Genomic DNA, 26,863 nt, shown 5'->3' on the forward strand with positions numbered 1-26,863 from the left:
CTGTCCCCCCAATGCCACTCAAGACACATTTTCTTCCAGTGTTTCGGAGGAGGTACTTAGGACACCATCCTGAGGTGGGGTGATGGCTCTTATCTCCCAGTGAAGTCAATGGAGGTTGAAGGAACTCGGTACCTGGTGGGATCAGGACTTTAGATATTAAAGAAGGGAGGGTAGTTGCTGTATGTAGAGTCACTATAATTTGTCACTTCCCCACTGTTCTCATTCTCTCACTGTTCTGCAATGGTTATGGTTGTGGTCTGGCAGTTCTTTACATCGTTTGGGTAAATTCACCACATTTTTAAAAACAGAACTTTTTGGAAGCTGCCTTTTTCTATACTCAGCCAGCAGTGTGTAAATAAAATTACAGTTCTTCAATGGTTTCCTCATTGGGCCACTTGCTAATGAGATTGCATATATCCTTCGATTAGTGTCTCATTATCGTCCTCTTGGACCAGACCTTCCATTAAAATGTGACACAGGCTGCAAAGTTGGTCAGACCCCCCCCATAAGATTCTTTATTTGTTGCACCTCCTCATAACACTCTTGAGCTACGGGTGGGTGGGTGGCTGGGTGGATGGGTCTGCATTAAGAACATCTTTATAGGGAGGAAGTGGGATATTTTGCAGCACTGACTGTCAAGCTGGGGCTTGAGGACACTGGCTGAACATGAGGCCAAGTTTCTCACTGTGATTCAATGTGCTTCTGGCTTGACTATCACCTGTGGTAGGACTTGCTGTGTGCGGTACTAATAGGCCTCTTGTACTTTTCCCAAGGCAGCAGAGAGAAATCTCCCAGAGTACTTCGGGGAAACCTGGAAAGTGACCTGAATTACTCTCAGAGTAAAGTTATGATGCTTTCAAGCATAAAAAGAACATTGGACCAGATTGTCTCATCCTGGCAAGAAGCCCATGGGAAGAGGAAGGGGCCTGCAAGGCAGGAAGGATTTGTGGGGCTGAACCCACTGAGGTTACAGCTAGTCTGCATGCTCCTTACTGCTGTGTGTAAAGTACATACACCGCACGCCCCTCTACCTAGGGTTACCAGGTGTCCAGTTTTCGACCAGAACACCCGGTCGAAAAGAGGATCTGGTAGTTTTGGTCAGCACCGCTGACTGGGCCATTAAAAGTGCAGTCGGCAGCTTAGTGGGGCTGGCAGGCTCCCTACCCAGCTCTGCGTGGCTCCAGGAAGCAGTTGGCATGTCCATCGTCTCCTAGGCAGAGGCACAGCCAGGTCTCCATACACTGCCTCCGCCCTGAGCGCCAGTTCTGCAGCTCCCATTGGCTGGGAACCGTGTCCAGTGGGAGCTGCAGTGGCAATGCACAGAGCTGCCTGGCCGTGCCTCTGCCTCAGAACCAAGGGACATACTGACTGCTTCCAGGAGTTGCCTGAAGTAAGTGCAGTCTGGAGCCTGCACCCCGAGCCCCCTCCTGTGCTCCAACCCCTGCCCCCCTCCCACACCCTGAACCTCTCATTTTTGGCCCCATCTCAGAGCCCTCACCCCCTCCCGCACCCTAAACCCCTGCCCCAGCCCGGTGAAATGAGCAAGTGAGGGTGAGGGAGAGTGAACAACAGAGGGAGGGGGGATGGAGTGAGCAGGGGCGGGGCCTTGGAAGGGGGGACAGGGGCAGAGCAGTGGGTTGGGGCAAGGGTATTCAGTTTTGTGCTATTAGAAAGTTGGCAACTCTACCCCTAGCATGGGTGTAAATAGCAGTGTAGATGGTGGCACTGCTTACGGCAGTGGTCCCCAATGCAGTGCCCATGGGTGCCATGGCGCCCGCCAAGGCATCTCTGTGCACTTGCCTACTGGTCAGTGGACAAGCATCTGCCAAAATGCCGCTGAAAAGCGACGTAATCAAGAGGTGTCACTGCCAAAATGCCTCCGAAAAGCGGCATCACCAAGAGGTTTTCGGCAGCATTTCCACGGTGACACCTTTTGACCTTGCTGCTGCTTGGCAGCATTTTGGCGGATGCTTGTCAGCTGGCCATGGTCCTCTGGCGCCCATGACCTGGAAAAGGTTGGGGACCACCATGAGGACTTTACGAGTCTGATCCAAAGTCCACTGGACACAGGAAACAGACTATGAAATGGCCCCTTCTTGCCTTCCACCCACCCCCGTTTTTATAATGCTACTAAAATATGTGAAGACCAAATCCTGCTCACCGTAGTCCCCAAGGAGTTCCCCTAAAGGCAATGGATCTAGTTGCACCACTAAGGCAAGCAAGGTTCAGCTGCGTATCTTACACGAACCTGTTAAAGTCTAACCAAATGTTGTCAAGTATCAGAGGGTAGCCGTGTTAGTCTGGATCTGTAAAAGCAGCAAAGAATCCTGTGGCACCTTATAGACTAACAGACGTTTTGGAGCAGGAGCTTTCGTGGATGAACATAGGAGGAAGTGGGTATTCACCCATGAAAGCTCATGCTCCAAAAAGTCTGTTAGTCTATAAGGTGCCACAGGATTCTTTGCTGCTTTAACCAAATGTTGAAAGATTTCTAGAGAGGGGATCTGACAGCAGGAAAGGGTGGGCTTAGTGGCTATAACAAAAGGTAATAAAGTCAGACATAATTAGGTTTCTTTAATACTGATCTCCGGGGTAATTTTTATTGCAGGGTTTATGTGATATGATTAAAAATGTCCTCTCCATTGATCGGCTGAAGTAGGTTAAATCCTGGGGACTCTTATTTATATCCAGAACCACAACGTGCTCCAGTGTGTGCTGTTGTTTCAACATTGGGCATCTGTATTTTTTTTAATATTTTGAGTCAGATTCTCAGCTGAGATCTGGCCCCTCTGTGGGGTCCAGGTGGCACAGAGAGGTTGGATTCTGCTCAATAAGTGGACAAAAGAGCATTCTCCTGGTGAGTGGGAGCTCCTGACTCCTCTAAAGACGTAGATGTGGCTTCTGCACCAACTGCTGCCATCCCTCAGCCCATGGCATAGGGAGCATGTCAGGGGAATTCCAGAGGGGACCTATCAGATACTAGGAAAATGTAGCTGACTTGTGCTCTGCTACATTTATCTTCTACTGGCATAGAATCCATTAGATGCCAGCCCTCTACTGCCCTGACTCCCTCATGGACTGAGGCTCGAATGCAGGAGAGAACTTGGCCCTCTGAATTACATGCAGGTAACCGGAATAATGTTTAAAGTTTATTAAAGAACTTAAGTGAAATTTTTCCACTGAGGCTCTCACTAGAAACACATATAACAACTCTCAAACAACCATATGGTGAGCAAGAAACAGTAAATCTTCGCATTTGGAGTGTATGCACTGAAGTATTTAAAGGCTTTCTGCATTCTAAGTTAGCATAAAATCTCACCTACGTGTATATACTGGCACCTAGTACTTACAAAACAAAAACATCACACTCTTAAAATGAAAGATTACACTAACATTGGCACGTCCCTAGCATCTTGCATCCAAGCACTGCAACGCAGACATCAGTTACCTACTCCTCACAACACCCACACAAGGGAGTTATCAGCATCTGTGCAGGCTGGGAAAGTGAATGGATTGGCGTGCCTGAGGTCACTGAATGTGTCAGATCTCCTGACTCTCAGTCCTGTGCTCTGTCCACTAGAGAACTTTCCCACCCAGAAGGGAAATATTTTCTTGGTGAAATGAAATATCCCTAGCTAAGATCCTACATCACTGACTCGGGACAAATTATCTATCGGAATGTGAAACAAAGTTTTGCTGTTGGTCTGGGTTTTCTTAGGAGCAGAAGGACATTGGAGATTGCAGGAGACAACAAAGCCTCAAACCCTGGTCAGTTTTTCACTTTGTTAAGCAGTTCTGTCCCACAGTATATTGTTTAAGGATAAATCTACCTTAAAAAGTTAAGTTGACCCAGCTGTGTCACTCAAGGTTGTGAAAAATCCACACACCCTGAGTGCAGTAGTTTAAGTCAACCTAACCCTTGGTGTAGACAGAGATAGGTTGGTGGAAGAATTCTTCCAGCAACCTACCTACCATCTCTCTGGGACAAGAACCCCTCCCGTCACTGTAGTGAGTGTCTACACTGAAATGCTAGAGCAACGCAGCTGCGGCTGTGCTGTTGTATGTCCACACTTTCACCATGACATAAGAATGTCCATATTGGGTTAGACCAAAGGTCCATGTCGTCCAGTGTTCTGTCTTCCAACAGTGGCCAATGCCAGGTACCCCAGAGGGAATGAACAGAACAGATAATCAAGTGATCCATACCCTGTCACCCATTCCCAGCTTCTGGCAAACAGAGGCAAGGGACACCATCCCTGCCTATCCTTGCTAATAGCCATTGATGGACCTATTCTCCATGAATTTTTGAATCCTGTTATAGTCTTGGCCTTAACAACATTCTCTGGGAAAGAGTTCCACAATTTTACTGTGTAGAAATACTTCCTTTTGTTTGTTTTTAAACCTGCTGCCTATTTCATTGTGTGACCCCTAGCTCTTGTTTTTTGAGGAATAAATAACTCTTCCTTATTTACTTTCTCCACACCAGTCCTGATTTTATAGACCTCTATCATATCCCCTCTCAGTCATCTCTTTTTTCCAAGCTGAAAAGTCCCAGTCTTATTAATCTCTCCTCATATGGAAGCTGTTTCATACCTCTGATCAAGCTTGGAAGTTCATACACGTTCATACAAGTGGTAACATGAAGAGGTTACAGAGCTTGCGACGGTTACAAAACTTAAAAGACCATACTAACAATAACTGAAGTTACAAAGTCTGCAAAAAGGTTGCAGAACTTAATGATACAAGTTACAGATCTTACAATCGCATTTGAGCGGAGGCTTTACAATAACAGCCCATTATCCTAAAATGGCTCACAGTTGCAGCTCCACCAGTGATAACAGTAAGAGCAATAGAGTACCCAAGACACCAGTAGGCAAACATTGTCATACTGAATGCCAGCAGCTGCTCTTCACTAACACCACTGCCAGCATAGGTGATAACAGTGGGAAATTCTAGGAAATCGAGTCCCAAGTAGACACTCTTTAGTGTTCAGTCCTCCTTTTGCTTACACAGATGAAATCGTCCAACAGTTGAGGAAGGTGATTCTTATGGGAAACTAATGTTGAATGCTTACCCCCTTATAGTGAATAAAAGGTCCAAACTCTTTAGACGTTACACAAACTTACTCTGACATTTGTAAAGCTTTTCTTCCCCCTGGGCCATCTGTCTGTCCTATCGATCATTGTGAATTTTTCACAGCTGTGAACATTCTGAGCTTGTGCCTGTGTATGCCCTTCCAGAGTTAAGGGGCCAAATCAATAACTAGTGTAAACTATCAGAGGGGTAGCCATGTTAGTCTGGATCTGTAAAAAAGCAACAACAGGTGCATTAACAGGTGTGTTGTAAACAAGACACGAGAAGTCATTCTTCCGCTTTACTCTGCACTGGTTAGGCCTCAACTGGAGTATTGCGTCCAGTTCTGGGCACCGCATTTCAAGAAAGATGTGGAGAAATTGGAGAGGGTCCAGAGAAGAGCAACAAGAATGATTAAAGGTCTTGAGAACATGACCTATGAAGGAAGGCTGAAGGAATTGGGTTTGTTTAGTTTGGAAAAGAGAAGACTGAGAGGGGACATGATAGCAGTTTTCAGGTATCTAAAAGGGTGTCATCAGGAGGAGGGAGAAAACTTGTTCACCTTAGCCTCCAATGATAGAACAAGAAGCAATGGGCTTAAACTGCTGCAAGGGAGATTTAGGTTGGACATTAGGAAAAAGTTCCTAACTGTCAGGGTAGTTAAACACTGGAATAGATTGCCTAGGGAAGTTGTGGAATCTCCATCTCTGGAGATATTTAAGAGTAGGTTAGATAAATGTCTATTAGGGATGGTCTAGACAGTATTTGGTCCTGCCATGAGGGCAGGGGACTGGACTCGATGACCTCTCGAGGTCCCTTCCAGTCCTAGAGTCTATGAGTCTATGAAAGAGTCCTATGGCACCTTATAGACTAACAGATGTATTGGAGCATAAGCTTTCATCAGACACATGTAATGGAAATTTCCAGAGGCAGGTATATATATGCAAACAAGAATCAGTCTGGAGATAACGAGGTTAGTTCAACCAGGGAGGATGAGAGACCTCTTCTAGCAGTTGAGGTGTGAACACCAAGGGAGGAGAAACTGCTTTTGTAATTGGCAAGCCATTCACAGTCTTTGTTTAATCCTGAACTGATGGTGTCAAATTTGCAAATGAACTGAAGCTCAGCAGTTTCTCTTTGAAGTCTGGTCCTGAAGTTTTTTGCTGTAGGATAGCTACCTTTAAAATCTGCTATTGTGTGGCCAGGATGGCTGAAGTGTTCTCCAACAAGTTTTTGTATATTGCCATTCCTAATATCTGACTTGTCTCTATTTATCCTTTTACGTAGGGACTGTCCAGTTTGGCCGATGTACATAGCAGAGGGGCATTGCTGGCACATGATGGCATATATAACATTTGGTGGACGTGCAGGTGAATGAACCAGTGATACTGTAGCCATGGGTGGCAAGTTTGTAGAAATTTTGGTGGTGCCCAGAACCCGCCCCCCCAACTCTGCCCCCACCTGCCTAAGACTCTGGGAGGGGATTTGGGGGGGAGGTCTGGGGTTCAGGTCCTGGGCTGGGGATTAGGGTGCAGGAGGGGTGCAGGGTGCAGGCTTTGGGATGGAGTTTGGGTGCTGAGTGCAGGCTCTGGGCTGGGGCAGGGAGTGGGTAGGCAGGAGGGGGTGAGGGGTGCAGGCTTTGGGACGGAGTTTGGGTGCAGGCTCCGGGCTGGGGACGGGAGCATAGGAAGGGGTGAGGGGTGCAGGCTCTGGGAGGGTCTTTGAGGGTGAGAAGGGGTGTGTGGAAAGGGGGCGTGCAGGCTCTCGGAGGGAGTTTGGGGATAGGAGGGAGTGCAGGGATGAAGGCTGTGGGGCTGAGGATGAGGGGTTCATGATGCAGGAGGGGCTCAGGGCTGGAGAAGAGGATTAGGGTGCAGGGGGATGAGGGCTCTGGCTGGTGCTGAGGGGTTCATGATGCAGGAGGGGCTCAGGGCTGGGTAAGAGGATTAGGGTGCGGGGGGATAAGGGCTCTGGCTGGTGCTGAGGGGTTCATGATGCGATGCAGGAGGGGGCTCAGGGCTAGGGCAGAGGGTTGGGGTATGGGGTGAGGGCTATGGGGCTGAGGATGAGGGGTTCATAATGCAGGAGGGGGCTCAGGGCTGGGGCAGAGGATTAGGGTGCAGGGAAATGAGGGCTCTGGCTGGGGATGACGGGTTTGGGGCATTGAAGAGGCTCAGGACTAGGGCGGAAGGGCAGGGTAAGGGCAGCCTGCCTTGCCATTAGTGGATGGCAGGCACTAGGACCTTAGGGTAGCAGACAGCAGTTCTGCCAGGAACCGCTTCGCCAAGGAATGTGCTACACTGGCTACACAGGCACAGGAGAGGCATCGCGCTGCTTTCTTCCAGGCAGGGATGCAGTGGGGGGGTACAGGCAGGGGGAGCGGTGGCAGGTGGAGGCCGGGACCCGTTCCAGGCAGGGATGCGGCAGGGCAGGGGGGAGGCCCGCGGGGCCAGGGCCCGATCCAGGCAGGGCCGGGGGAGAGACCCAGCTCCAAATATTGCTGGAGCAGGGCCCCCAAAATATTCCTGGTGCCCAAGCACCACAAACATATATAACCTGCCGCCTATGGTTGTAGCTGATCTGGTTAGGTCCTGTGGTGGGGTTGCTGGTGTAGATATGTGGACAGAGTTGGCATCAAGGTTTGTTGCATGGATTGGTTCCTGAGTTAGAGTTGCTATGGTGCAGTGTGCGGTTGCTGGTGAGAAGAATATGCTTAAGGTTGGTGGGTTGTCTGTGGGCGAGGACTGGCCTGCCTCCCAAGGTCTGTGAAAATGAGGGATCATTGTCCAGGATGGGTTGTAGATCACTGATGATGTGTTGGAGAGGTTTAAACTAAGGAATGTAGGTGATGGCCAGTGGAGTTCTGTTGGTTTTTTCTTGGCCCAAGTGTAAACCATTAACTTCAAAGAAACTACAGCAATTTACACTAGCTGGGAATCGGACACTGGAGATACACTGATTTATGCTGCTGCTAACATAATTCAAGGAAGTGGTGATGCAATGTATGCTCAATATTCTGTCTTTAAACAGCCATCATCATCATTATTTCAACCCCCAGATCTTCAGTGATGTCAGAAGCACTTATCCTCGTACACTGCTTCATGAAAAGTGTGAAGTGCTTTAGTTTGTAATAAATTAAGTAATGTCTATAAAGTGCTTTGTAGATGGAATGCACTGAGAAGGGGTTAAGTATTGAGTTTTTTTTTAAAACAAAGCTGTTTGAGTTATCAGAGCTTAAAGCAAGTATCTGCACAATTTCTGACAGATAGAAAACTTAATTTTTGATTCTCAAATAATGCAGTAACTTGGAGACCTTTAATATTTGACTGAGCAAAGAACTGGAGAAAATATAGTAAGTGGGAGCTAATCTTGTGCTGTCAAGGGGTCTAATTTCAGTGAATAACAGCCTAATAGATTGTTATGCAACTTGAAAAACAAACACTTTTGGACAGAGAACAAACATAGGAAACTCTAGCACATTTGTGCTGAAAGTTGAGGAATAATTTGTGCTTATGAAAGTTGTGGGATAATAATACTTAACCACTCTTCTAAATTGCTTTGAGAACCTTGGGTGAAAGTTGCTTTATAGGTAAAAAGTATTATTGAAGAGTTATTCTTCTTTTACGATCATCCTGTAGTAAATGATTGTGTATGATTGGTTACTAAAAATGGCACCTTTCCTTTGGAAAGTTATAAGCAGCTGTAAATAGGGGTGTAGAATATAAGTGATAACTCAGTTTTAATGAGCTGCAGCAGTACCGTACTTTCTGCCAGTGGGATGTTAGTTAGATGATTATTTTAAAATGGTTTATGAACTCCAATTGGTTACAAACAGCAGACAGTCCTATAACTGTTCTAAGCACTCAAATACCACAGTGACGAGTACAGTGCAAGAACCAAAGTCAAACAGGGTAGAATATGGCAGGTGGGCTGTGGAACGGCCTCAACTTCCTGAGGGCATTCCTCATAACTTTTTCCATTCATGGTGCTTCTTCATGATCCAAATAAAGGGAGAGACATCACAAGTTCTTGAGTCATGCATTAAAACTCTGCAAAAATTTGCAAATATTGACAGCTCCATTGTTGACTGCAACTTAATTTTTACTGTGAAAATGTCACAGAGCAAAAATCCTAACCCTGCTAACTAGTGGCTGGGTACAGTGAGAGAATCATTTCTTCTGACTCATCAGTTCCTGTTTGATTTTAAAAAGGCGATAAAAGCAGAATGACAACAGTGTTTTTCAGAGGTGTATCTGTCTTAGGATGCAGTCCTGCTCCCATTGAAGTCAATGGCAAAATTCTCACTGGCTGTACTGGGACGAGGGTTCATCTTCCGATCCTTCTTCTGTTCAGTGTACTGTAGTGGTTGGCCGACTTTATTCATACCCTTATAATCTTAAACAGCTCGTTGCTGAACTGAATAACCACATACAGTACCTACCCATGACCCTTACAGAAATTTCAGTTTTGGGTCTCATTCTTTGCATTGGTGACTCCAGCATTGTTATACCAGCACACTTTGACATGGCCGCCCATAAGCGGGGGAACGGGGGAGCAAGTGGGGCAATTTGCAGGCGCTCCCACAAGAATATAGTATTCTATAGTATTCCAACTTTTTTATATGGAAGGGGCCCCTGAAATTGCTTTGCCCCAGGCCCCCTGAATCCTCTGGGCAGCCCTGCATTTTGATACCCTGATGCATGCTCATACCCTCAGCAGTGTTTGGTTTATTCTTCTGGTGATAGGGACAGTGTAACGGGTTGGGTCACAGAAACCCACTTGGGACTGCCACCTGATGTTCAGAGACTACTTCTGAGCCCGTTTTCCCTGCCAGCCTGGGACTTCAGAACCCTGTCTTGTTGAGCCAGACATGCTAGCCTGCTGCAAAGACAGACCCAGGTCTGAACCACATTCCCCAAAGCTGCAGGCTGTAACAGAAAACCACTTAGCAGGTATTCCTGTCTCCAGCACCCAGATACCCCATTCTCAGTGGGGTCCAAACCCCAAATAAATCCATTTTACTCTGTATAAAGCTTATACTGGGTAAACTCATAAATTGTCCGCCCTCTAACGCTGATAGAGAGTTATGCACAGCTGTTTGCTCCCCCAGGTATTAGTCACTAACTCTGAGTTCAATAATAAGTAAAAGTGATTTTATTAAATATAAAAAGTAGGATTTAAGTGGTTCCAAGTACAGTCCTTGTTAGCTCAAGCTCAGGTGGTAAGTAGGGGATTTCTCATGACTGGAACCCACTTAGAATCATAGAATTCTAAGAATCATAGAATCTCAGGGTTGGAAGGGACCTGAGGAAGTCATCTAGTCCAAACCCCTGCTCAAAGCAGGACCAATTCCCAACCAAATCATCCCAGCCAGGGTTTGTCAAGTCTGACCTTAAAAATCTCTAAGGAAGAAGATTCCATCACCTCCCTAGGTAACCCATTCCAGTGCTTCACCACACTCTGAGTGAAAAAGTTTTTCCTAATATCCAGCCTAAACCTCCCCCACTTGTTCTGTTCCATCCCCTTTTATAGCTTTGGTACAAAGCAGGAATCCTTTGTGTCTCTTTGGGTTCCCACCCCGCCTTCTAAATGGGAAAACACCAGGTTAAACATGGATTCCAGTATCATGTGACATGTTCACATGTCCTGTGAGACCCCAAGCCTTTATTCTTCCTGGACTGACTCATAGGAAGGCTTGCAAGTAAACAGAGCCATTTACAACCAATTGTCCTAGTTGATGGGAGCCATCAAGATTCCAAACCACCATTAATGGCCCACACTTTGCATAACTACAGTAGGACCTTACAGTTATATTTCATATTTCTAGTTTCAGATACAAGAATGATACATTTATACAAATTGGATAACCAGACTCAGTAGATTATAAGATTTGTAATGATACTTTTCAAGAGACCTTTTGCATGAAGCATGTTCCAGTTGCATTATAGTCACATCCATTAGCATATTTTCATAAAATCATATGGAGTGCAATGTCACAGACGGATCATGCCCTCTGCTTTTATGCATAGGGGAGAGGTGGGGGAAATAGCCTAATAGTATAGCCCAAATTGTGTATCAGCAGGCGGTTAGGCTGAACCTCTATATGAGATCTCTGTTCACGTGAGGCTGTGTGAATGCACTAAAACATGGGATTTTCCTGTGGGTCGCAGTACAGCTGTGGCTTGGGAGGGCATCTTGCATGGGAAGTTCTAAACCTGCCTCCCGTGGGATGAAACTGACACCATTACCGTGTCTTCCTAGGGTTTTGTTGTGGGATACCAAGATTTATCCCCTAATTATTAATCCTAAAACTAACTCCTGATTAGACATCAGTCCAAGATCTCCCTTCCCCAGCTCTGGTGACTCTCTGGATGGAAGCTAAAGATTCCCATGGAGCATCTTGAAATGAGTTCTGAGGTGCCTCTGGTGTCATGGCCAACAACCCTACTGCCAGTGTCCAAAGCGGTACTATTGTTGAGTCTATTGTGTATGCAAAATCAGGGCAATTTGTGGGTAGTGATTATGGATGCAACATTAATGGAAGCCTCATATGCTCATCTGAGAGCAGAATTTAGCCCTGTGTATGAAAGGTGTTACATAAACCTAAATCCTGATTGGGATTATAGTCACTGTTATATAGTGGCTTCCCACCTTTGTGTCTTCAGTCTTGCTTATGTGCTACTCAAAATAGACTCCAGCACTGCTCTGTGGCTACCAATTCCTACTTTAATCTATCGGGCCAAATTTATCCCTATTGTAACTCCATTTGGTCCAGTCTTACACCAAGTCCACAAACAAAGGGCCCATCCTGCACCTCCTGAGCCTGCTTACTCACTTCCTGGAGGCCTAGATTGTTGGATTTAGCCCTTTTGTTTAGTATGCAGCACACCTGCTATCTCCCATGATCACAAACCCTTTTCAAATCCTTTTTCTCTCCATCTCCTCCTGATCAAACGGCTTATCAACAGCCCTCGGATAATTGTTCTCCCACCTTATGGCTAAAATGTGGTTTAAAAAAATCCACATATTCAGGGTTGGCCTGGAGCACAAGCAATGTGCTTGGGGCCCCGGTGCAGTCACTCAGGCTGGCTTGATCTCTCTCTCTGTGACAAGTGGACCAGAGTTGGAAATAATGCACAGACCAATCTGTCCTCCATCTGCAGCAGTTTGGGACCCTGGAAATCATAAGGCCAGCCATGCACCTATCATAAAGTTACAAATCAGTGTTACAATCAGTTCAATGAATGGTTGGTCTGTATTGGCGTGGAGGAGAGGAATATCCACGGGCATGTATCCAAACTAAAACTGGGCTAGGCTCCCATTAATGGAGAGATGAGGAAGCTTTTAAACAAGAGCTGTCAGGCCCAGATTGACTCCCACCGAACGCAAATGTGAGTTTTGCCCATGACTTCAACAGCAATGGGAGCAGGTCAGTCAGTGACATCAGTGAAACATGGAGTCATCTGACATAGTTCCTCCTGTTGTGTAAGTTGGGATTGTGTTGCCCCTAGATTCTGAACACAAGGGTCCACATTCATCCCTGGCGTTACAACAGCAATCTCCATGGAGTTACACCAGGGATGTTAAATCTGGCCCAGGATTGTTAGAGGCACGCGCATCCTTGCATCTCCCTCCCTTGTCTGTCTTACTTTTTCTATGCGGCTGAGCCTTGAGAGTTGATTTAATGATGGTTCCAAGCATAAGACCTGATACTGAGAAGCTGTTAAAGTAATCCTGTAATGTGCCTTTCACTTGTCACATACTTTTACCGTCTAGGCAATTTAGAGATACTGAATCTCACCCTCCTGTAGGGGGAGTTTTTTGCACCCAGGGGATGGTCTGCCTAGACCAGTGTGTCTCAAATGCGGCCACCGTGGCTGCATGCAGCCACCAGGGGCTTTTCTTTTGGCCACAGCCTCCTAGGCTGTGACTAGGGTGGGGAAAGCAGTGGCCCCTCTTCCAGGGCCACCAGTAGGGACACAAACGCTGGACGTGCAGGCAGCTGGTGAATTCCCCACTTTCCCTGGGACGGGGGGCAGGCTTTGGCCACAAGGCCTTAGGCTCCATCCATGCGATAGCAGGTCTTGTTCCAGGCTCTGGTCCACCCACGCCATCGTCCCTGGGACCGTGGCCTCCCTGCCCACTCCCCATCCAGGGCTTAATTTGTCCCAGAGCTCTCGGGGGCTGAGTAAGTCTGCTGTGAAAAGTGATATTAACAAACATATAAATATCTCTTTTCACAGCCACAGACTTACCATCTAGCAAGTTTTTTTTCAAAAAGCAACCAAAAAAGCAAAAGAAACAGCAACAAAAAGACGAGAACATGCAAAGCATCCTATTTGTGTTTCTATTCTGTTTAGGTCCAGTAAAGACTAGAGACCACTGTACATTATTATTATTACTGAGTCTGAAAAAACCTTGCATAAATAAATTACAATGATTTGGACATGGATATGTGCACATTTATTTGCTTTTCCTAAAGTGAATTAAGTATTTTGAGGAAAAATTGTCAGCGTGGCCACCAGCAAGAAAAAGGCACTCTGAGGCCACCAAAAAAATTGTCGTGTGAACCCCTGGCCTAGACACTGCTCATGCTGCTAGGATGGCACATACCGATAGTGGTTGTTAAATGGATGTTCTATGTCACATCTTCTAGGAATTAAAATATTTTCAAGCCCCTCTGAGGTCTCCATCCCCACCCCCAACCTAAGCACAATGCGAAATTAAGCAAACGGGATATCACACAAAGCAAACTTGCCCCATATGGAAGGCAAACTTTCATCTCTGCTCGCCTACTACCCCTCTTACCCTGTTGTTGTCTCCTGTCCCCACATCTGTTCTGTATCTTTTACCATACTATTCCCCTCATCTAGCAAACTTCGTTTCTCTCCCTCTTCAGTCCACCCCTTCGAGCAATTCCTCCTCCCTTATTTATTTCAATAGTTTTTTCTTTAGCCCGTATCTGCACAGTATTCAAGCAGCCCACAGTCATTAATGAGTTTATCCTTACAGCACCCCTGTTTACTAGGCAGGTATTATTATTTTACAGATGTGGGACTGAGGTCAGAGAGATTGATCACCTGACTTGTCTAAGGTCACATGGGAAATCTGTTAATGAGCCAGGAATACACATTACACTTTCAAAGGGCATATTATGTGTGGTGGGTTGGACGCCCCCCCGTCCAGGGTGTCACCTGATGTGCTGGGGTCTCATTGAGCCCACCCTTGGCACCAGCCCGGGTTTCTTTACTCTGTTCCACTGTGCCAGGCCCTCAAGCCTGCTCCAGCACACATGCACAGGTAGGGAGACACCAAGTTGCAAATGGACATGGAGACACTGAGATCAGCTCTGTGTGGGAGGAAACAGCTCGGGGATTGCCCAACACTCATGTGAACATCTCCTTTGGGGTATAAACCCAAAACAATATTGTCTTGAGCTGTATAGAAAGATCTGCACATTGCAAGCTCATAAAAATTCACCCTCTCCCTCAGTGTGGATGGAGAGAGAGATGCACAGCTTTTGACCCCCACCACCCTGCCAGATATGAATTGCACAAACTGGGTTTTGAAATAACCAAGAAGTAAGTTTATTAACTGCAAAAGGTAAATGTTAAGTGATTATAAGGGATAGCAAACAGAACAAAGCAGATTAGTGAGCAAACAAAATATTCAAACTAAGCAAGTAATTTCTCACCCTAAATGTTGTTTTAGGCAGGTTGCAGAGTTTCTGTGGCTTAGAATTCCAATTATTTCTCTTTAGAGACTGGACCCTTGTCTCAGCCTGGACTCAGCCCCAGCCTTTCCCTTCAGGTGTTTTTAACAATCTTCCTTCTTGGATGGGGAGGCAATGGAGAAGTCTTGTTTGCCTTACTCCCCAGCCTTAAATAGAATTTACGTATGGTGAGAACCTTTTGTTTCCAGTGAAAAAATACCAGCAGTGTCCAGCAGGCAGTATTCCATACCAGGTAACATCATTAGATGACCCTGCAGTGTCAGAGCAACATCCCAGGAAGCTCCTCAGGATTGTGGGAGATTAGTATCTCCAAAGTTCTATTGTCCTTCTTAAATGGCTCATTCAGGCTGATTGCCTATTGTGAGTGGGCATTCCCCCAAATACACACACAGTTGTAATTGTTACAAAGTCAATATTCCTAACCTCAGATTCAGAAACGATACATGAATACAAATTTGATAAACACATTCAGTAGATCATTACCTTTTCAATGATACTCACATGACCCATCTTGCATAAAACATATTAGTTATACCATATTCATATCATAACAATATTTCTATGATGAATATGAGGTGAATATTATGAACATTAATGAATCTTCAACCCGCCTCCTGGCAGGGTAGGTTTTATGATTCCAATTTTAGGTTTGGGGAAACTGAGGCACAGAGACATTAAGTGACTTTCCTGAGGCTACAAAGTGAGTCTGTGGCACAGCTGGTGTTAGAAAGGCAGAGCTCTTTGGTTTCCACTCCCAGTGTCTGACTACTAGATAATTCTGCCTCAAGTAAGGACTTGAGATAGAAGATAAGTATGTAGAAGATAAGCAAGGAATGAGTAAGAGAATGGAGAGAGAGAAAGATTAAAGACAGTGAAGAGAGAAAGAGAGAGGAAGACATTGGGAGAAGTGTGAAACGCACTGATTTCTCCTCCTGTCAGGGATAAAGTGCCCCTTACTGGTGGGTGGTGGGAAGGGATTGTCTTCTAACTTCAGTGTTACCCTTCACTGGACCATATGTAGGATCAGCAGATTTAGTCAGGTTTCAGGTTTGCTTACAGGCATTAAATGACATTGGGTTAGTCCATTGATGCTTGCCTTTGAGTTTATTCACCCTCTCTAGGGTAACCGGAGATAACAGGATTGTCAGCTTGACAAGTCATTGTAAATATCCCTCATCCTAAGTGGGTGGTTCCCTGGAACAGGTTGACATTAGAGGTGTATGGGATCTGCTAGTCTCTCCCTGACTAGTTTGCATGGAGCCTTCACTGCTTCAGACCTCCTTGGAAATGAGTGCTGAGCTTTCAGACAGTTAATCAGTTCATTTGTTTGTCCTGATCTGCCCTATGACACTCCAATGACAAAGAGGTAATTATTTAGACTGTGATCAGTAGTGGGCAGATTCTTCTGCAGGAGCTGCATGAATGATCAGGACCATCCTTCTGTTTAGGGCAGAAATGGGGCCATCAGGGACCAAGCGAAGTCCTTTGGAATCTTCTCTCTTGTCTGAGCTGAACTTTAACCAGATAGCTTGCATCCATACTGTACCTTCAGAGCTGCCCTGAGATGGAACCTCTGTAATCTGATGAGGTGATAATATGGATCCTAAACTCCATATCTTAGTTCATTCACTTGCTTGGTCTTGCTTCCGTAATATTTCAGAAATCCATGATTTGACCTCCCCCACTACTAAAACCTCAGTTCAGGCTGCAGTGGTTTCTTGTTTGGATTTTTGCAAGGGGCTTTTTGCTAGGCTCCCTGCTGCTTTCTGACACCACCCTTGATAGGCTCTCCAGAATGATGCAGCCTGGTTAATTTTCTGTTTTCCCATTATTTTCACATTACTTCAGTGTTCATTCAACCACACACTGGCTCAATCCTTGTAGCTACTGATTAAGGCCAAAACGTTGCTATTGACATTTACTGGTCTGAAAACGTAGTCCTCTTTGTTTAAGGGAACTGATTTGTGAGTACTTTCTAGGGCAAATCTGTAAAACTTAGTCTGTGGAGATGGTCAAACTTCGTAGTTAATTATTGCCTGTGAGTTGGCCTCTAAATTAGGATCATGCACTCCCTTCCATCTACAGTAGAACTCCCTCTGATATCAAGGAGCGATTTTTCACAAAGATCAAGGGCAAAATATGTCATTTATGTGGTAACTAAGGTCTTAATTATCAGGAGATAGCCATGTTAGTCTGTATCTACAAAAACAACAAGGAGTCTGGTGGCACCTTAAAGACTAACAGACTTATTTGGGCATAAGCTTTTGTGGTAAAAAACCTCACGGGCTTATGCCCAAATAAATTTGTTAGTCTTTAAGGTGCCACCAGACTCCCTGTTGTTTTTAAGGTCTTAATTATCATTGTTGTTTGTTCAAGATTTTTATTGTCATGTTCAGCATCAAGCAATGGGAAAATATGCTAATTTAAGGGGGAGATGATATTTTATGATCATAAATCCATCCTTTGCAGCCACAAAAAAGTATGGACATATCTTGGGAGGCTGTTTTTGAATATTTGAGTCTCTGTCCCAATTACATATTAGGCCACTATTTCTGCCTCCACTTTCTTTCCTTCCCCATCCTCTTTTCTTGTTTCTTTTCTTCTTCTCGTTTCTTTCGTCCTTCTTCCACCCCCACCCCACTGCATTTTTTCTTTCTTGCAACTTTCAGTTCCAGAGGCTTATCTTACCTTTTCCCCATTCCAGCACTAAGACGATAAGCAACAAAATAGTTAATGCTGACTTTTTAAGTGGTGCTGTTAGGCTTTCGAATTAATACCCCAATGAGATTGGTGGGGTGGTTCACACATCTCAGAGCCATTGTTTCAAGCTATGTGCAGATTCAGGCAGAAAGCACTGCATCAATTTACACTTTGGTCTTGTCTATATGGAGAGTTAGTGTGCAGCAAGCCAGGGTATAAATCTACAGTGCAACAGCTTTCCATGAGCTAACGAGTGGTGTGGACCTTGCTATCTCACACTAAAAGCTATGTCGTACACTTTGATCTATTCCCATTTCAAAGAGCAGTGGATCAAAGTGCACTATGGAACTTTTAGCACGGTCCACATCACCAATTAGTGCATGGTAAGAGTGCACTATAGATTTACATCCCAGTTTTCTGCATGCTAATTCTCCATCTAGACAAACCCTTAGTTCATGTTTTCAAGGTTTTCTTCACAACCACAAGGAACTTAGAATCATAGAATATCAGGGTTGGAAGGGACCTCAGGAGGTCATCTAGTCCAACCCTCTGCTCACAGCAGGACCAAGCCCCAACTTTTACAAACTTTTTGAAAACAAAAGCTGAGATTCTTAAGCATTGGCCTCACTCTGCTCTTTTTGAAGTCTATGGTAAAACCCCCACTGATATTGATAGTAGCAGAGTCAGGCCACGGCAGAGAGCTTTTGAAAAATCTCACTTAGTTTTCCTTGCAATTCATTGTTTGTGCAAGTTGCCTTACTCGTAAGAATAGTTCTATTATGAAATATAGAGTTATAATAGAACTCCAGAAAATCCATTACAAAGGCACAGACCCGGTCCTGCATACCCGTATTCCTCCTTGTGAGTAGTCCTCGGATTGCTGTAATGTATCTTCTTGAGTTGTAGTATAGCTCTGTATGTTGTTAAATTCTTGAATGGTTCCATGTGTCACTCTCTCCTTAGTGAGGGATCCTGACACCTAACTTGACACCTTTTCTGTCCTTAAACTCAGTTCTCCACCTTGTGGCTTGTCCTTACCATGAAGAGAGAACAGATTCATAACCAGACCCTTAATTGCCTTCCTATGTTTTTATCTTAATTCGATCTCTTCTCTGCCATTTCAGGCTAAGCATGTGAAGCCTTTCCTCATAAGACGTACATACCTTCCGTTCCCTTGCTGATCTCCTCTTGGGTCTTTTCCAAAATGTGAATGCCGTGCTTTACACTTGATGCTTCCATTGCTGCACAGAGTATTCCAAATGAGGCCTGAGAAGAGGATATTATAGCATGGAATGATCATTTCCTTTATGAACAGATCCTCCTGTCTGAGCATTTGAGCGTTTCTTCTGCTTTTCTCCCAGAAGTTATGTGCTGTGTAGAGATGCACCAGGGGGCAGAATTTTGCTTCACATTTTTGAAGTGTTTTTCAATGATCTGAAATCCATCTGTCTGAATTTAACTATGCCATAGGAAGGCTCATGTATAAGGGACGCACTGATACAAATTATACATCTAGATGAGCGACTTTCTACTTCAGTTTGCAGATGTTTATGTGAGTCTGAACTTGCCAAATGTAGCCTAAATCCAAATGTCAACTCAGCTCTTTGAAAGCACCATGACTATTTCTCTCACTATCACCCCATCTTATTATTCACTACTGTCTTCATTAATTCAAACTAATGTTTAGAGGACGTACGATCAGACACATTTGACACTGGTTTAAATTTAAATCAAAACTCTTTAAAGCTATAAAGTGCAGTCACCAATCTGCTAGACTGAGGAATCTGGAAGAGAATAACAAGTATTTATTCCAAAAGACACAAAATCTAAAGTGGTCAGTAGGAGTGAAAGTTTTCTCATGTCTGCTTTATACTAACATGCCACGCAGAAATATGCACACTGGGCCATACCTTTGCTAGTAGAACTCATCATAGTGCCCTTGAAGGTAATGGAACTCCTCTGATTTATGCCAGCCCAAGACTGCCCTCTGTCTCTGTGTTCCCAGGGCCGGCTCCAGGCACCGGCCAACCAAGCACGTGCTTGGGGCAGCACCTTGTAAGGGGCGGCCAATCTTCAGGTGGTGGGGTGGTGCTCAGGGTTTGGTTTTTTTTGGCAGGGCGGTGCTCGGGGGTTGTTTGTCTTGGTTGTGCGGTGCTCGGGGGGCTTGTTCTGGTGGCATGGCACTCGGGGTAGGGGGTTGTTTTGCCGGGGCACGGCAGCACTCGGGGCGGGAGTTGTTACAGGGGGTGGTGCAGTGCTTGGGGGAGGGTTGTTACTGTGACGCAGCGCTGGGGGGGGTTGTTATGGTGGGGCAGGGTGGCACTCGGGGGGGAGGTTATGGTGACGTGGTGCTTGGAGGGGTTGTTTCGGCGGGGCAGGGCGGTGCTTGGAGGGGTTGTTTCGGCGGGGCAGGGCGGCACTTGAGGGGGAGGTTTACGGCAGGGCGGGGCGGTGCTCGGAGGGGTTTGTTTTGGCGGGGCAGTGCTTGGAGAGGCGCTTTTTTTTTTCTTTTTTTCCTTGGGGTTGCAGAAACGTTAGAGCCGGCCCTGTGTGTTCCCACAGTGTTTATAAAAAGGACATTTTACAGCATTGCCTTTCTCAGAAGTAAAATGCAGATAGTTCTGTTTGCAGAATGGACACCAGATGGGAGATGGTCCAAACTCCTGAGCACATAACAGAATCTGGTAGTGGGCTTTTACACTTGTGCAGATTTCCCATTGATTTCCATGATTCTCCATTTGGGAATAAAGGGATATGTTAATGGATCTTGTTGCAGGAGTGGGGCGCAAGAAAGCAACTTTTTTTTTCCATTGGATCTTCTGTCTTTTAAAGTGTTGCATGGAGGAATTAGAATGACCACTTTTGATGCCAGGGTGTTTTGGTGCAGAGAGAGCAAAATGTATGGATCACATTTTATATACTGGTTTTCCCCTTCTATGCAACTCTCTAAACTGGCCACTATAATAGCACCATCCAAAATGAATGCAAACTCTAAATTTGCTCTACAACCTGGTCTCACTTCATGATAATTCAGCAGACACTTTTGCACTGGCTAAATATTTCTGTTTATCTTTGGAAAGTCCATGGGATACATTCAGTTACTTATAGGCTGTTGGTCTTTATTCCCAGATGTAGGTAGACAGAGTTATTGTTACAGAGGGAATGACACGTTGTCATTTCATAAAGGATTTTGAACTTACAATTTGGCTGTGATTTGCCATTACCTGCAGTGCCAGCTAGTCTAGGAAAAGCATGGTGTCTAGCATGCTGGTGTGGAAGAAGGGAAAGAATTGACAAGGATTTGTAGGGGATCTTAATGCATGTCAGTTTGTTAACAAGAGTTAGGCCAGCTGTAACCCTAATGACGTGAGACTTGTAGAAGCGAGGATTGTGTGAGGCGAGCAGAAAAGAACTGTGTGAGAAGTTATTACGACCTTGCACTGATAATTAAATACGTAGGCTGGCGCCCAGAAGCTGAGAAAAATAAGATAGTAGGATGGCCTATGCATAAACAAAATGCATCTGTTGCTCATCATTGTCTGTAATATTGCTTGCTATTGTCTGTAACAAAGGTATAAATGCTTGCTGTAATTGTTTACCTGTGGAGAGACCTGTCCGGGACTGGGGCAACCCAGTGTCCTAGGGCACTCCCTCCCTCAATTAATATTGCTTGAGAAATAATAAAGTATTTGATTTTGCTGCACCCAAACTAAAAGCGAGAACGGAGTTTTTCTCCGACACTGGGGATCTGATCTTGACTGGTGCCTTTGGACTGTAGTGCCAAGCAAATTAATAATAATCATTGCAATGAGCAGTATGATAGCTGCATGATGGATACTCACATTTATCGATAAATGTAATATGAGTATATGAAATAATTAGCAGCATGCTGGCAACAGACCCTTTAAATACTATATCAGACTGGCTTAATATAATAATAGGAGATATACCTATTGCCTAGAACTGGAAGGGATCTTGAAAGGTCATTGAGTCCAGCCCCCTGCCTTCACTAACAGGACCAGGTACTGATTTTTGCCTCAGATCCCTAAGTGGCCCACTTAAGGATTGAACTCATCGCTCTGGTTTTAGCTGGCTAATGCTCAACCCACTGAGCTATCCCTCCCCCATACTTGGTATATTAGTTTCCAGCTAGAGCTGTGTGGAAAGCCAAAGCTAGTTACATGATTCCCAGCAGCTCAAGCTCCACTGAGGGCTAGTGCACACAGTAGATATATTGAAGGTGGACTGTCGCCATGCAGCTGTGCCCTGCCAGAGGCTCATAATCAAGGTAGGTGGGAGGAGGCTAGTTTGCCATACTAGCCTGCACTAACACAAGAAGGAACCACTGGAACAACACCTGCTGGTAGGTCATGTTGCAAACACTTTGTTGCAGATAAAGAGAGGCAACGGTGGAGCTAACCATATGCTGCAAAAACAAGCTTGTGAACATTCGTTTGAACTCCACCTGGCCGTTTGGTTTGACTATGTGTGTTTCCCTCCTTATTTGCACAAATGGGTTTACACAGATGTTTGGGGGATGGCTGTTCATCTTAGCAACACCCACATTTGCTGGCAAGCAAGGGTATTTGCAGTAGACAAGCACTGGCTATTCGCTGTGTGCTATTCATTCTGTGAAATGCTGCTACTTTGGTGCACTAGCAGAAATTAGTGCCAGAGATCTGGCTGGGATTTATTAGTGCCTTCAAACACCTATAACAATATAGAAAGTACGTGCCCACCCACAGATTTTCCCCTTCTGGAACAAGTAAACTGCTATCATATAGATTCCTAGGCCAGAAGGGACCATTGTGATCATCTAGTCTGACCTCCTGTATCACGCAAACCATAGAACTTCCCCAGAATAATTCCTAGGCAAATCTTTTAGAAAAACATATATCTGGTGGCAGGCTAGAGAACAACTGGAGTTGTCCTCCCTCTCTGCTTCTGGAGGGAAGAAAACCCTTTATTTACATGTCTCAGGAAGTTCCGCCTTCCTAATTCACTTCCTGTGCCAATAACAGCTGCCAATTACACTGATAAAATGACATAGATGGATCACCTTGTCTCTGCATCTAAATGCCTTTAATTTCCTGATAAATTAGCTGACAACCTGTTCCCTCACCACAGCACAGCTCAGCTTCTACACCAGCCAGCCAGCCCATGCTGGTAAACAACTTTCATTGGGAAAACAGTATTGTCACCCCAAGTATTCAGAAATCATGAGTGAGGCCCCCCCAAATCATAGGATTGGCTTAAAAATCAGAAGTTTTTTTTTTTTTTTTTAAATCATGGTTCTTTTTCTTGGGCTGCTGGCTTTTGAACCTTTATGGAGCTCTCAGCTCATGTTCTCAAGCTTTGCTCCAGAGCCGTGAGAGCCAGAAGCATTTTTTTAAAATGGAAGCTGAGATTCTTACATACGTACACAGTTCCCAGAGCTGGGGTTTAAGAAAACTGCCTAATGTCATGGTGAGTGTTTGTACCACTATGGCTCAACACTTCTAGTTCTCCATTCAGGAAATGGAAACAATACCATGTGACTTAGGCAAGCAATCAGATGTCATAAATAATGACAGAGAAGGGATTTTCAAACCTTTTTCCAACATGGCCCACAAATCAGAGACAACATCTAAATTCCATCATTTTTAAACCTGTGGGTCCAAATTGCAAACTGAGCCAAGTTTCAAAGCTCTTTGCACATGCAATTAGCTGGTGTCACATGCACTTGCCTCTCTCTCTATGAAATTACCTCCTTGGTCCATGTACACTTATTTTGCATGCACAACCCAGGTGCTTATCTTTGACAATTTGGCCTTTTAATTCCACAGGTTTTTGTTTGTATTTAGCAAAATCAGGCTGAGCAAAGTGAAAGCTCCAACCGTAACTACTGACAATAATAAAACAATGAGTCATGGCTCTTGATATTTTAATTTTTTAATTTAATCCTCCCCTCCCCTTTTGGTGAATGTCTCAGATCTGCTGTGTCAAGAAACGGACAGCAGAACACATGCTGAAAGAATGAATCAAATGAATGACATGAAATATCAACTGCCTCATTTTCTTATTAGAGGGCTGCAGTTTAGCTGGCAGAGTGGAGAGGAACTGGCAAATTGGACCGGGACCTTTAATTTCACGGATGATGGAGCAGTGAAGAGTGGCAGTGACACAGGCACCAGGTACAGACATAAGAGAATGACTATGGAGGGGAGAACTCCAATTGATGTAGATCTCTTTGTACAAACTGGGAGTATCAGCATATATAACAGGGGCCAGATTCACCAGGCCACTCCACTTGTTTTGCACTGTTCCTGGTGATGCAAAGCAACCAGGACATACTGGTGAACCTAGCCCTTGATATTTATATAGTTGTAATTGTAATTCCCTGTAGTAGAATTGTTAGGGTGCCTAACAGAAAAAAAATCATTCGGCCAAGATGTTGCTATTCCCGTTATTTACTCTATTTTGAAAACTCTTTTTTCTTAAAGAAAACCAACTGAAATCCCAAAAAGAGTTACCGTAGAGGTGTTTTAACTTGTACGGAAGGAATGCCAGTGCCTTAATCTACTCCCATTGTTTATTAACCGTGTGCTAAACACAATATATATATATAGCTGGTGGTTAAATGAAACACAGTTTGTATTTATAAGGTGATTTAACCAATTTGGGCCCCAACTCTGCTATCAGGTTCACATGGACCAATCCTTGTATCCATGCAGAGCCCCACTGACAAGGAAAATGATTCACCTGCACAGATCCAGTTGCAGGACTGGGGCCAATACTGACACTGTCTTCATGAGAATGTGGGTCTGTGTTATTCCCTCAGAGACTGGTTCATATAAGAGATTCATGAATCTGTTACTGTTCCCAGCTAGGGGACTTAGTTATTTAGCTCAAGCAGTAGAGGTTTATGTAGTTAGTGCTATTATTCTTGAGGTCAAATCATGCTGTTGGCCCGTCAGGGGTGGTTACACAAACGGTTACCCAATGTGGGAGTGCCCTCGACTCCTACTGACTTTTAAAGGGAATTGTGGGCGCATTAGGTACAATATAAAGAAGGGAAGCTCTTAGAAACACAGTTAAGCAAAAAATGTAATAATAATTAAAAAAAACCAAGCCAGATGGAATTCCTGGGTATAAATAAAACGCTAGAGAGTCTGGATAAATTAAACTCTCTGAGTGAAATATCATCATAGAGTATTTCAGTAACCGTACCCCACTACATCTAGGGAACTGACAGCATTTGAAAGGCAAACGGAAGTACAAAGGCTGTCCTGTCAAATTCATACTGTCGCACTCAACTAAAACAGCTCTCTGCAATTCCTGTTAGGGATCCCTGAGCTGTAATGTGATACCATATCAGTGCTACCAGTCACTCATTCTGTTTAACTAGACAAGGGAGCCTTATGAAAAGAACCGACATAGCTGCATTTTTAGCCCCTGGGCTAAAATGGTTGGTTTACATATTTTTAAATTTCATTTGTTGTATTGATCTTTGTTTATATTCTTTGTGTATATATTTACAGTCCACATATGCAAAGTCTTCAGTCTGGGCATTTGGCATATGAGAAAACAGCATGAGACACAAAGAAAGAAATCTTCTTGCTGAGAATTAATAAAGGTAGAGATTTCCTCCCCTAAACACCCTTGATAGATGCAATTGGACTATCCTTTATAGTGGTGTTGGAGAGTGAGAACTTTTGACTATGTTGTTCCAAGTAGTTATAAGGGATTAAGAGATTAAGAATTTGGATCTGATTTTCAACCTGCTTACGCCCGCAAAAGTTAGTGTCTCAGTTCAGATTCAGTCTATTATACAAACAGGCTGTAGATGTGAAATTCAGATCTGGATTTCAAACCCCACTGAAGTCCAGTGCCAAATGCATGCACCTTTGACCACCTCATAGTAAATGTGATTTATTGCATAGTCTAGTTTATCAGAGAGTATCACCTCCTTGTAAAGTGTGTATGTAAATATTTATATCAATTTGAATAGATATTATAAGTATATAAAACTAACACACTTCTAACCAATGCAGAGCTCTATGATGTATATAAATAATGTGTGTCCATGTATGCAGCACTGAAGGTCGCAGGGTATGGGGGGGTTGTCACTTCTGCGCTGCCTTCAGAGCTGGGCTCCCAGCCAGCAGCCGCAGAGCTTCCTGTAGCTGGGTAAGGTTCCCGGAGCTGGGTCTGACCCTGACCTGGGAGCAGCCCCTGCAGGGGAAGAGAAAGTTCTGTCCCTCCCCAGCCCATCCAGGACTAGCAGCTGGAGCCCAGTGCATGGTAGGAGCCCCCATCCCCTGCAATAGCCATGTTCCACAGGGGAGATCAGATTTCACAATCCATGAATTTGGCAGTGCCTCACCTTGCTGGACTCAGCTCTTAATAGAGAAGGGGCCAAAATTCTTCATGAGAGACAGCCAGGAAGAGCCCAAGGTATTGCTTGTGATGCTAAAAAGGGAAATGAAAAAAAATGTTGTTCAAGAATAGTGATTGATGTTATAAGATTTGTCACATGCTTTGATAGGCCCCCCAACCCCCGGAGGGGGGTGTCATATGGATAACAAGATCAGCTGCTTGTTTCAAGCAGAGTGATGGGAATGAACTTGATTAAAAGAAGCAAACAGCAGTGTATTCAAAATGAGAGAGTTCTGAAAGGATGGAATTTCCCTGCAGCCTCCCCCGTCACTGCATGTCACAAAGGAGCTGATGTGGTCTTGATGCATGACCCTAGAAAGCAAAGAGAGACCAAAGTCTCCCAATTTCCAAAAATTAGATGAAAGATATTATTTCTAAAGTTGTACTGATGTTGACACATTGTGTCCTGGGCATGCCTTCTGAAGAGAATACCTGACAGTCCATGTTACTATTGACATTACCAGAAGTCCCTCTCAGAGCAATCAATAACAACGTAAGTGACCCTGAAAGTTTGGAGGCTGTGGTATTCTTATCAGTACTGTTACATAGTGTCCTTTGCACGGAGGATTTACTCTGGATGAATAGACAAACAATGGGCTACTAGTCTGAACTTTTGATGCATCCTCAAGGACTGCTTTTTCTTAGTTCCTGCTGATACTCCTACTACTGTTGCAATGTAGGTGTAAGTATCAGTTTGAAGTGACCATGCAGTTGTGGGAGAATATATTGTAAGGAATGATTCTGCAATGGCGGGACTAGACGTTAGGTCAGTTACCATCTCTATTGTCTGATAAGCATATTGAGCAGCTGCGCTAAATAGTGCTAAATCCCAAAGGAGCAATGTATTATATGTGGGAAGAGGAGGTCAAAATCAGAATTCTACTGAACAGGAGATGAGATCTGTTGCCAGGAGGACACAGACAGACAGAGCTAGTAGTG

The 26,863-nt window shown here is 44.6% G+C and overlaps 1 protein-coding gene across 1 annotated transcript in view; it reads left to right on the top strand.

The window, feature by feature from the left end:
* ST8SIA5 (ST8 alpha-N-acetyl-neuraminide alpha-2,8-sialyltransferase 5) overlaps positions 1–26,863 on the top strand; it is a 112,881-nt gene that overhangs the window by 29,925 nt on the left and 56,093 nt on the right. Inside the window, 1 exon segment of the mRNA XM_030567900.1 lies at positions 23,572–23,679. Coding sequence (XP_030423760.1) covers positions 23,572–23,679 — 108 coding nt within the window.

This window comes from Gopherus evgoodei, chromosome 6 (assembly GCF_007399415.2).
Source record: "Gopherus evgoodei ecotype Sinaloan lineage chromosome 6, rGopEvg1_v1.p, whole genome shotgun sequence".
NCBI classification, from domain to species: domain Eukaryota; kingdom Metazoa; phylum Chordata; order Testudines; family Testudinidae; genus Gopherus; species Gopherus evgoodei.